The 12,799-nt window shown below is 42.9% G+C and overlaps 1 protein-coding gene across 4 annotated transcripts in view; it reads right to left on the bottom strand.

Moving 5' to 3' along the window:
• The window catches only part of EMSY (EMSY transcriptional repressor, BRCA2 interacting), an 89,234-nt gene extending 85,757 nt beyond the window's left edge, over window positions 1-3,477 (bottom strand). For 2 of the 4 annotated variants that reach the window (XM_021704635.2, XM_021704636.2), the window contains exon 1: window positions 343-412. In XM_021704635.2, coding sequence (XP_021560310.1) covers window positions 343-412 — 70 coding nt within the window. Of the gene's footprint in view, window positions 1-342; window positions 452-2,170 lie in introns of those variants that run through there. The other 2 variants (XM_044919218.1, XM_021704634.2) reach the window with 2 other exon arrangements.
• Window positions 3,478-12,799: the final 9,322 nt, after the last annotated feature.

Genomic DNA, 12,799 nt, shown 5'->3' with positions numbered 1-12,799 from the left:
TCAGTTTTGTCATCTGTAATATGGAAACACACACACAAAAATACCTACCTTTCCCACTTGAGTGAGGATTAAATAAGATAGCGAATGTAAATAACTCAGAATAGCCCAGTATGCCTCAAGAACTCTTAGCTACTATTTTTATTATTATGGTCCATAATAATCCTACTAAGTACAAAGCACTATGCTAGGCACTGGGGAAATAACAATGAGTAAGATGAAAAGTACACCTCTAAAGAATTTCTAATGCAACATGAGATATCACATCCAGGCAAACAGTCATGACAAAAACAGAAAGGGAAAAGTATCATAGAAACGCATAAATATCAAAAATGAAAATCATACCCAATTTTCTAAGAATCCTTTTGCATTCATCCCTGCTGAGATCCAAAAGGGTTGGCCACACAACAGGCATTGCTGCTTCTTTTTGGTAGCCCCAAAGAGCTTGTCTTCCCTACCAAAACAAATGAAACAAAAATCAAATTACCAAAGTACATTCAAAGGCCACTTACCTGGAAATCCACCCACTAAAAAGTAAAACCAGTAAGAACATCTCACAATCCTATTTCACCACCACACTTTTCAACTTCTGATAAACGAAGAACTAAATATTCCGCAGCTCATTATTCCAGCACAGGATAGTGGAAAGAGCACAGGTTTTAGAGTCAGACACCTCTGTTTCTAGTTCCAGCTTTCAACTCACTGGCTGGGTGATCCTGGGTAAAGTGGACTATCTGAGCAAAAGTTTTCTACATCTGTAAAACAGAGGTACTAATATCCAATTTGTCGTAAGGATTAAAGAACAGTTTGTGAAATTCTTATGATAGTGGCTGGCATGTTGTTTAATAAATAGGTGCTACGACCTGTGTAACCTTGCGCAAGTTACCTGATTTGTGTCGGCTTTCTCACTTGTGAGTTACAAGAGATAAAATATATAAACCTCCTAGCACGTTACCTGGGCTAATGGAACTTAACAAAAAACTTTCTTCTCAAGTCTTAACAATGAACGATAAATTTACACCCTGTAATCATTAAACAATCATTTACCAAAAGTTTAGATGTCAGGAACTTACTTCATACTGGGAACTGCCTGGTCTAGAGGATAAAAAGACAACAGCGCTGGGCACTTGCACAATACCTGCTTAGCACACAGTAGATCCACTGTAAATATTTGTTAAGTAGATGAATGAAAATAGAGAAGAGTGGGTAAAATGAATGAATGAGTGAGTGAGTGAGTGAATGAATAAGCGAGCTCAATGTCTAGTCGAGAAGTCAGGCACCGAACCGTAATAACTGCTATGTCTCGTTCCAGGCACTGGGGCTGCTAACTCCAACTCTGCGCCCGGAGTTGATCCCCCTTCCTCCGACTTCCCATAGTCCTCTCAGCTACGAACCAACACAGAGCAAGGAGAACTGGACTGCGCGCCCCAGCCGGCAGGATGACATAAAGAAAAGGGGTGGGGAGGAGGAAGAAGGGGCAGAGCTAAAGGAATCCGCTCCCTCCACAAGCCAGTCCCCGCCCCCCGACAGGATCTTGGAGGCGGCCGGCGACCGCCCGAATCAAGCACCACGTCACGGCATCCCGACGCGTCCCCGCCAGCGCACCCCACCGCGGGGCCGCAGCGCCCTGGAAATCTGGGCAGCAGTTGCGGGAGCCCGCTCTGGGGCCGGGATCTCGTGTAATCCTTCCCCTACTCAAGTGTCAAGGAGGCAAGCCCGCCCCGCCCCCTCCCCAAACACGCACTCTCTCGCAGCACCACAACAAGAGCAGCCCGCCCACCCTCCTCACCGGTGCCGCTCAGCGCCAACCCCAATGTCAAGCCCACTACCCAAGCCCTTCAAGACCAGTAGCCGGTGTCAGGGGCCCCGGCCGGCATCAGCGCCTCGCTCCCTCTTCAGCGGAGAAGACAACGGAGAGAGAGTAGGCTCGCGGACAGCCAGGCAGACGACCGAGACTCACCGGAAGGCTCCCAGAGCTGGACCCCCAGGATCCCAGCACCAGGCCTGCCAAAGTCCCCCTCAGCCCATCTCGGGGAGCCCCCACGATCCCGTTAGGAGACAACGGAGGATGGGGCTGGGCGCCCCAAGCCGGGGACCAAATGGTTGGCCCGGTGCTCCTCCAGCCTGGCTAACCTGCCAGCTCTTCCCAGCACCCTGTCTGAGAGTCACCCACCTGCCCGGCCTTTCGGGGCTCATCTAAAAGGCTCCTCCGCCAAGACTAGGGAACACCAGGAATTGGGTTTGTTTGCGGTGCCTCGGAAGGGGCAAGATGGCGACAGGCATCAGGGCGCAGGCGCACTCGCGCGCTGCCAATCGGGAGGTGTAGTTCGCCTTTCCCGCCTTTCGGAGAACCGACTCCAGAAGGCCTCCATTCTCCTAGTCCCTCTTTTCCTCCACGTTTTGAAAGGAAAGAGGAGACATCGCGGGAGGTGCTGGGAGTTGTGGTCCGGACCCAAGCTCCCTTCTCTTTCGCTCTCGGTATGCTGTCGCAGGCGCAAGGAAGGCCGGGATTGTAGTTTCCTTGGCTTCTCCTCCATACTCTTCTCTGGCTTCGCGCGCCTCTCCTCTGGCTGCCGTCTCCCAACCAATCGGCTGGGCTCTCTGCTACGTGTGGCGTCACACGTAGAGGCCAAAATGGCGTCGGTAGCTGGAGCTGAGGCTTTGCCGCGACCTTTACTCTAGGCGAGGTTAGGGACGATAGGAAAGCAGCTTTGTCCCTGAAGCGCCGTTGAGGATTAGGATCGGATTCCTCAGAGTCATGGGAGCAATTATCAGCGGCCTCCAGCCCCCACCAGGCGCAACTCGAGGAGAGAATCCACGCTACAAGAACGGACGTAGCGGACGTCGCAATTGCCCGAACCAAATCTGGGGGTTGCGGAGTTGCCAGTGGAGAAGGGGAACCTGAGCGTTCTCCGCTTCGAGTTTCTCCACGTGTGAAGTGGGAATGATAGTGATATCTCGTGCTTTAGCTGTCAAGGGAAGAAGGAGAAGGTATTTATTAGAGGCCCTACAACGTGGTAGGTTCATCCTTCAGCCTTTGTTCTTATTTAATCACAGAACAATTGTGTGAAGAAGGTATTGTTGCCCTTATTTTACCTATGAGAAAAGGAGCCCAGTGTGTAGTTACTCGCGGCCATAAAATCGAAGCCAGTGCTTGGTATTGTGGAAGATTCAATCCAAGTTTTGTGATTGTCCTTCCACTTAAGTTGTGTCCTTTTGGAAATGTAGGATCTGGTAAAAATGCCAAGTCAAAGGGGGCTCTTAATATGCTTTCTGATATTAACAAAGTTTTCATGTAAAATGGGGTTAATCGCACCCTATGGGGATGTTGTGATACACAACGTAGAAAAAAGTTATTTGTAAATTGTGGACCACTGTGCAGAAGTGTGAGACTGGTCATATTCTTGAATGGAACTATAGATTAAAAAGAGAAAATAAATAACAGCATTTAAGTTTCTTAATACTATTTACCCATTAGCTAAAAAATACTCTGTGAGGTCCCAGAAAATTGTTATTGTTGAAACCCAAGCCTGCTCCTCCAGAAAGTCATGAAGTGGGACCGATAATACCCAGGCCCTTCTCTCCCTCCTTGATCTTACAATGCATTCTCCTCCATCTATTTCCCACCTGTTTTCAGGTCAATTATTTAACTTCTGGAAAGATGGGAAAAGAAACTTTAATAGGTTTTGTAGTTTAACATACATTCTTTGAGCCTCACAGCATCTCAGAGAAGTAGGTATAATTTAGATCCTCCCCCCACCCCCACAAACACTTCTGAATGAGGAAAACACAGAAGTTGAAGAACTCACCCAGTTTCACAAAGCTAGGAATTGAAGGGAGCTGGACTTTATAACCCTCAGTCTTCTGACTACCAAGTGTCTTCCTCTACAACAAATGTCAAGGTGACAGTAATGGAGTAGAAATGGAAAGACAAGCTGCTTATAAAACTGACTCTGACCATAATAAGTAGCATATAAGTCAAGAATTATAGCTTACTCTTGTGCTTACCTGGTGGCAAGTATTTTTAAAATAAGCATCTCACGTATAATTCATTTAGATCTTAAAATTTTATGAGGTAGAAACTATTATGTCTAATTACAAATGAGAAAACCGAGGCACAGGAAGGAGGTTAAATAGCTTGCCTAGAGTCATACATTCTAAGTAAATGGTAAAGCCAGGACTTAAACCCAAGCAGCTTGACTCCAGTGTCTGCTCTAGACCAGTGGTTCTCAAACTTTTCATGTTCAGTAGGAATCACCTGAGGATCTTGTTAAAAATGCAAATTTTGACTGAGTTATGTCTGGGTAGGGCCTAAGATTGTATATTTCTAACAAGCTCTCAATCTACCACATATCTTCTCTTTCCTCCTAACTATATGTATTTGTATTTGTGGCCAGAATCTGCCTTCTCCATTCTGCCTCTGATTGCTCCATGTTCCCAAATATTCCCAATATTAAATTCTCTTCCTTAAGGGTCAGAGTCAAACTTTACCCTCAAGAGACTTATCCTGCCCCTGACTTTCCCTCTAGGGTAAGACAGGCATTCCTGCCTCTGCTTCTATACATTGTTTTTTTTTTTTAAAGATTTTATTTATTTATTTGACAGAGAGAGGCACAGCAAGAGAGGGAACACAAGCAGGGGGAGTGGGAGAAGGAGAAGCAGGCTTCCCGCTGAGCAGGGAGCCCGATGTGGGGCTCGATCCCAGGACCCTGAGATCATGACCTGAACCGAAGGCAGACGCTTAACTACTGAGCCACCCAGGCGCCCCTGCTTCTATACATCTTATTAAAGAATTCAGAACACTTAAGTTATGGTTATTTGTTCAAAAATCTTCTTGACTAGACAGAGAGCGTTTCAAGGAGAGGGCTTTTACTCCAGTGTCTAGCACATAAAAATAATAGCTAATACTTATCTAGGGCTTTCTCTGTTCCATATGCTGCTTTATACATTAACGTGTTTGCTTTATACATTAACGTGTTTAATCTCCACAATAGCCTTATGAGATATACTATTCCCATTTTATGAATGAAGAAACTGAGGCACAGAGAGATTAAGTAGTTTACCTAAGGTAACAAGCTAGTAAGTAGCAGAGCCATGATTTCAAGTTAAGACACTTTAAGTCCAGGAAATTTGTGATAAATGAGAGCCGTCTTCCACTTCCAAAAAGGAATAGCCAAGACTTACTGTCCTATTAGACATGAGTATAACTACCTCTAGCCTGGGAAAATGTATTGGAGTACAATATTTGTCTCAAACAATTATTCCTCTACTGACAACCAGGTTAAGCAGTTTTCTTGAAACAGACTTCTTCAAGAGGCCTACCATGCACTATTATAATTTTGTAGTGCTATATCAGAGAAGGTGGATTTCACAGTTATGAAAATATCTGTTAAGTTCCCTGTAATACTGTACAGGTAGGCAAGTCGAAATGGATAAGACTTTAGAGATTCATTTTCAAAATGAAAAAACAGGTTCAAAGACAGCAAATGAGTTAACCAGAGTCATACAGGAACTCCATGGCAGGAGGACTGGAAACCAGCCCTTTTGCCTTACAGGCTGCTTGTCTTTTCACTGTACCACACTGCCCTTAGAGTCTTACCTTTGGAAAGATTTATTACCACAATGGTATAGCCAAGGTGTATACTAAAAATGAGAATAGCAAAACCAAAAAAATAAATTAGTAATATTTAAAAATAAATTAGTAATAAATTATATTAGTAGAATATAAAATAGTAGATCAAGATAAGTAGATTTGGGGGACAGAAAAAGAAAAAGTAAATGGGAAATGGCAATTACATACTTGGGTTTCATGTAAGATAAAAATGCTTTGAACAATCTAGAACAGCTTCAGAAACGAGGTGAAAGATGACCCTGCCTTGTCAACTGCCTTAACTCCTCTCCCTTACTGCCCACTAAATTCTGTAGTCTATACTTCGTAAATAGCTGGCCCCATTGTTTCAGTGGGCTGATGATGAGGCCTCATCACCTGTGTGGAGTGGACCTTTTTCCCAACCCTCTTCCTCCAAAAGAACCTCTCTACACTCCTTGCCTAGTACATCTACCATACTGCCACTGCTGTCAGGGTGACGTTCTAAAATTCAAAGCTCACCGTGTCAGTCACTTGTATAAAACTTTCCAGTGGTTTCTAGTTGCCAACAGAATAAAGTTCCAGCTTTTTTACAAGCAAACCCATGTCAATGCAAAGAAATTTCCTTGCATATCTAACGTTTTCATAGAGCACTGCCATCACTTATTTTATTTTGCCTAAAATCTGATACTGTCCTAAAGTTAACTCCTTCTCTTAAAGCCCTTTCAAATGGAGCTCTCCTGGGGCGCCTGGGTGGCTCAGTCGTTAAGTGTCTGCCTTTGGCTCAGGTCATAATCCCAGGGTCCTGGGATCAAGCCCTGCATGGGGCTCCCTGCTCAGCGGGGAGCGTGCTTCTCCCTCTCCCACTCCCCCTGCTTCTCCCTCTCCCACTCCCCCTGCTTGTGTTCCCTCTCTCGCTGTGTCTCTCTGTGTCCAAAAAAAAAAAAAAAAAATCTCAAATGGAGCTCTCCTGTCCCCATCTTTAGTATCTTGAACCAGAAGTAAATGCTGGCATTCTCACCTTGTAACTACAACTTCCAGACCAGCTACCCCTGCTTTGAGGCTTTTACTCTCAAGCCATGCAAACTCCATCTTCATTCCATCTCTCTAGGGATGATGGGATCTTAGAAACTTTTTAACAGCCTGCTATCATCAGTTTATGTTGCCCGGTTGTCCCCTCTGCTCTTGTCCTCACCAGAAAGATTTAAAAAAAAAAAAAAAAAAAAAACACCTCCCAGCACCGCCCTTCAACCACCCATTTCTTTGATCATATCCTGTACTTTGTTCTCTAGAACTGTTCCACCTCTGAAATCAGTAACCAAGGGATTCCACCTTCTAAACAAGACCTTCTTTTATTCCAGATTTTTTTATTCCTTTACCCTCACCAAACCTGTTCCTCAACTTCCGTGAAATCTGTAGTTGACAGTCTACGGGTTCCAAGTTTGTTCCCCTCCTCCAGCTTTACTTTCTTCCCTTTCTAAACTGGGACCTGTGATCATTTATTTCAAACTTGGTCTCATTGGCACTTTCAAGTTCATTCAGCCATTCTGTCCTTCCACATAAACCCTAAAACAGCCCTCAGCCTTGGATCAGTTCCTCCCCTACATCCCTTCCCATGTTGATGTAGTTATTAGTTAACTATTGGTGCATAATAAATTATCCCAAACCTTGACTTAAAACAACAATAAGATTTTTTTTGGCTTTTCAGTTTTTTCCATTTCATACAGGTTTTGCAGTTTCTATGGGAATTAAGTTAGCTGAGTGATTCTGGCTTGGAATCTCTAAGTGGTTGCAGTCATGATGTCAGCTGGGGCAGCTGTCATCTGAAGACTGACTCTGGGGCTAAAGAAAGAATCACCTTCCCAGGTAGCTCTTTCACGTGGTTGGCACTTTAACAAGGGAAAAGGTCTGTTTTTCTGTGGACCTCCCTATAAGGCTGCGTGAGCATCCTCACAGTATCGCGGCTGGCTCCCCCTAGAGCAAGTGAGGGGTTAGAGCAGTGTGGAAGCTATAATGTTGCAATGTGCCTGCCCATCTGTGTGTGGACGAAATCAGATTTTAGGAATTTGTACAAAGCAAATCTAGAACAACTTGATGGAAGTAAATTGAAATAATATTAAGTAGCATTTATTGAAGTCCAATTATAGAAAGAGCACCCATGTGCATTACTTCATTTAACCCTCACAACATTCCCATGACATCGTAATCATTGTCCATTTCATAGCTGAGGAAACCAGGACCTAGAGAGAAAAGTAATTTGTGCAATGTCAGATATCACCGGAAGACTCTTCCCAAGAACACACAAGAATTCTGGTTATCTGTGGTTGCATATCAAACCATTGCTGTAGCCTAAACAATTTATTTCGCTCACAAATCTTCCATTTTGGTAGGGCTTAGTGGAGACAGTTCATCTCTCCTCCTCTGGTGTCCACTGAGGCAGCTTGGCACCTAAGATCTAGAATCATCTGAGGTCTCATTCATTCATATGACCAGCAATTGATATTGCCTGGAATTTTTGTTGGGATTATCAGCAGAGACATCCATATGTAGCATCTCCATGTGGCCTAGGCTTCCTTGCAACATGTGGCAAAATTCCAAGGGGAAGTGACTGGAGAGAAAGAGACAAAACTATGGAAGTTTTTATGATCAAACTATGGAAGTCATGTCACTATTTGTGCCATACTCTTGATTGGAATAGTCAAGCCCACCCAGGTTCAAGGGGAAGGGAATTAGATTCCATTTCCTAATGGAAGAGTGGTGGAGTTCTGAAAGAACACATGGAACCAGAAATACTGCTGTGGCCATTTTTGAAAAACATCATCTGCCATAGTCAACCCTCTGTTCACAACATATCTTCATATGCAAGACATATTCATTCCTTCCCCCCACAACCCCCAGCCCCCAAGTCTTCCCATTGTGACAGCAGGATTGGACTGTTAAGAGGCTAAGAGGTTGCAGTCATACTGTGAGATTCCATTTATATAAAGTTCAAAAGCAGCAAAAATAATTTTTGTGAAAGAAGCCTGAATAGTAAATAACTTCAGAGGAGCAACTACTTGGATGGAGCACGTAGGAACCATGGAATTATGAATGTTCTAGATCTTGATCTGGGTAGGGGTTATATGAATAGATATGCCTAGGTAAAAGCTTATCAAGCTGTACATGTAAGATTATATCCTTTATGTAGTTTATACTTAAATAAAAAGTAAAATCACTGTAATGGTGGATACATGTCATTACACATCTGTCAAAACCTGTAGAATATACACCACCGGGAGTGAACACTTAGGTAACCTGTGGACTTTGGGTGGTAATGACACCTCAGTGTAGGTTCATCGATTGTAACAAATGTACTACTCTGGCGTGGGATATTGATAGGGAGAGTATATGGGGGGGGGGCAGGTGGAGGGGCTGGGTAGGACTGGAGGTATGTGGGAACTTTTTACACAGTTTAACTGTGAACCTAAAAGTGCTCTAAAAAATAAAGTTTATTGGGCGCCTGGGTGGCTCGGTTGGTTGGGCGACTGCCTTCGGCTCAGGTCATGATCCCGGAGTCCTGGGATCGAGTCCCACATCGGGCTCCCGGCTCAGCGGGGAGCCTGCTTCTCCCTCTGACCCTATCCCCTCTCATGCTGTTTCTCTCTCTCTCTCTCTCTCTCTCTCAAATAAATAAATAAATAATTTTTTAAAAAATTTAGAAAAAAGGATTACGTTTAAAAAAAAAATTTATTACTTAAAAAAAAAAATAAAAAGGACTTAAAAAAAAAAAAACCCTGTTCGTACCAGTTAGGAGCGTGGCTGTGTGTCAAATGAAAGGATGGATGGATGGATGGATGGATAGGTGAAATGGTTTAAGGAACAATGAAAATTTTTGGTTTACTTTACTTAAAAGTAAGTCCTAGAATAGTTCTGGCGACAGGCATTACTGAATCTAGAGTATCTCCATCCCTCAGCTCTGTCCTACTGTGTTGGCTTCATTCTCAGGTTCCATGTGTTGACCCCCAGCAGTTCCAGGCTTCTAACATCCTCCCTGCTTATAGCCTCAGCAGAAAAGCACATGCCATCTCTTCCAACAATCTTATTAAAAGTCTTGCTCTGTTGTTGTTGGCTCCATCTGGGTTTCATGCCCATCCCTAAACTGTGGCCAGGGGAATGTAATACCCTGATTTGTCAGGCCTTATCCACATGTTACTCTTTGGAACGGAAGAAGCTGATTGGCAAAATCAGTTATTCCAAAGTACGTGGAGTAGGGTGGGGGTGGGCTTGGCTCCCTTAGGAAAAATAGGGTACTACACAGCAAAATCACAGATGCTTATTAAAATAAGACAGGGCACTGTGTGAGTCATAAAAATGTCCATACCCTTTGATACAGGATTCCCATTTGTGGGAATAATCCAAAATGTGGATTATTATTCTCCAAAATTATCCAAAAAGTTATATTTATAGAGATTTTAATTTCAATACTATCAAAAAATTAGATAACATAATTATCTTGCAATAAAAGTATTTGCATATCCCACGTATATACTCAGTATGTAGTCATTTAAAATGAAAATTACAAATAGTTAACATCAAGGAATATGCTTAAGATAAGTGGAAAAGCATGTACTTACATGTATACACATATACATATATAAAAGGACACATGTTAAATATGAGAAAAATGGAAGAAAAGTAAGCCCAACCTAGGTGGGCTTGACTGTTCCAACCAAGAGTATGGCACAAAACATGCCAAAACAACTTACTAGAGTGGTAACACTTCTTTTTTTTGTTTTCCTAATATTTATTTTTCCTTTATTTTTCAAGTTTCCTCTTAGGTATTTATGTCATTATTATGATTTAATAATGCATTTTGTAAAACTCCTTAGCATCTTAATAAGAATAGTCCATTCTCCTAAGTACTATGGTATAGAATCAAAATAAACTGCTAGGTCAGTTTACTAATGATTCTGGTTAAGGTCATAAAATCCAGAGTTAGCAGAAACCTCAGGTATTCAGTTTAATGCCCCATTTTACAGAAGAGGTATCTGAGACCCCGAGAGAAGAAGTAACTTACACAATCACACAGGAACCAAGGGCAGGTCTCATGATTTTCAGGCTAACATTTCCTACACTGTACCAATCAATTAAGATGTAGGTTTTTCTGCGATTGTTTTCCTTTGAAAACAAATCCTCAAGTTCAAGTTGATATCCAGCCTTTCATTAATAATTTAAATTAAAGGAGCTATTATCACTTTAGTTGGGAAAGTGATGTTTTTAAAAGGATGGTAAAAACTAATATAGGGGTGCCTGGGTGGCTCAGTCGATAAGCATCTGCCTTCGGCTCAGGTCATGAACCCAGGGTCCTGGGATCAAGCCTCGCATCAGGCTCCCTGCTCAGCCAGGAGCCTGCTTCTCCCTCTCCTGCTCCCCCTGCTTGTCTTCCCTCTCTTACTGTCTGTCTCTCTCTCTCTGTCAAATAAATAAATAAAACATTTAAAAAAAAAAACAAATATCATGGCCCTTTAAAAGGTCCTTGCCTTGCACATCCTTGCATGTCTTTTTTTGTAAGCAACTCAGTCAAGAAATACCGAGGAAGCCCAGATCTGACTAAATTAAATGGGCCAATGTACGGTCTACTTTTGGGTATCCACATCCTCATTCATTCATTGAATGAGTGTTAGGCCCGATGCCATGCCTTGGAGATAGGAAGATGAATAAGGTACCACCGTTATTCTGGAGCTCACAGTTGAGTGGGGAGGTTAGACATACGCAGATAGCTCTATATACCATAGGAGAACATGGTAACAGAATGTTCATAAAGGTGTTTAAGAAGTGCTACAGGATCAGGGAGAAAAAGATTTTCATCACAGAAGGCTTCATAGCAGAGGTAGCATTTGGGTTGGGCCTCTTGAGTGAACAGGATTTTACCAGGCAGAGAAGTGGGGGAGGGGGTATCCAGGGTATCACAGCAGAGGAAATAAGAAGCAAAGGTTGGAAATATAAAGGGACACATAGAATGGCAACATCAAGGAGTGAAATGAAGGATGTTGGACTCCTAGTGGTCCTCAACTGGGAGTACTTGTTGGACTAACTTAGGGAGCTCTATCAAATTTCGGAAGATTGTAATGTACACCTTTGACTAAAAACCTTAAATGGCTGCTGAGATCTTATGAATACCCTCAAGGTTTTTTGGGTCCGTGATTACCACAGTCATGAGAGAGCACCAGACTGAGTAACACAAGTTATTGCCATTTAATCCACATTGGAACCCAAGTGGCAAAAATACTGTCTGTGCTCTGGATGGTGATTTGACACTGATTAATGACTTGATCATTAGAAAACCAAAGGAAATTGCAAATGAAAATAGAAATAAAGACATAATCTCACACATTGAGTTTTCCCTAGTACATATTTTTGAAAAAATATATATATTTTTCAGGTTCACCCAAATGCTAAAGTGCCTCAGGTGAGGAGCTGATGATAATCAGTAATTATCCAAGGTGAGATCCAAGACATTTCATAAAGATGGAAATAATAACCCTGTCGGAAATGGAAATCAGCTATCATGGGGGAGGGGGCTATAAATCCAAACATAATATCCAACTTGTCTTCACCTCAGAGAGTTTCCAGCTGTTTATGATGTTTTGCTGTGATTTGCCAGAAATGAAATGCATTTTTTTAAACTGTGCTCCAGCCAGCTGAGCGAAAGCCTTGGGAACCATATTCTCTTTCAAGAAGTGTTGAACACTTGTGAAGTCTGCAGAGAAATGGTACAAGGTGTCTGCTTTCTTGTCAGTTGCGATGAAGATCTTTTCCTTGCAACCCTAGGATTGATTATTTTCTAAGTGAGCTCGTGGAAGACCAGATCAGGTCTCTCTTGGATTGAAAGGGCACTTGCTGAGATGCTATGAGCTTTAAACTTACCATGTCAAGGCCAGCAGTTCAAATCCAAGCCTTGCTAAAGGAGGTAATAAAGGAACGCTTGCTTATGGAGAGCCTGGGGAATGTATTTGTTGAGAAATGATTGTGGGAAGGAAATGTCCTAATAATGCTTGTATGAGTATGTCCCCCCCCCCCCCCGTCCCCGGCCCACAGACACACACACCCTGAGCTGAAGCATACAAGGCAGTCTGTGGTAATAGCAGTTAATCTCACCAGACTGATTAGAGACTTTGAAGAACAGAGGTTGAGTTCTGAATGCCCAGCACTGTTGAGTAAATTACTGAATGACAT

This window comes from Neomonachus schauinslandi, chromosome 11 (assembly GCF_002201575.2).
Source record: "Neomonachus schauinslandi chromosome 11, ASM220157v2, whole genome shotgun sequence".
Taxonomy (NCBI): domain Eukaryota; kingdom Metazoa; phylum Chordata; class Mammalia; order Carnivora; family Phocidae; genus Neomonachus; species Neomonachus schauinslandi.
Note: the sequence above shows the minus strand (reverse complement) of the source record. Positions and strands in the feature narration are given on the sequence as shown.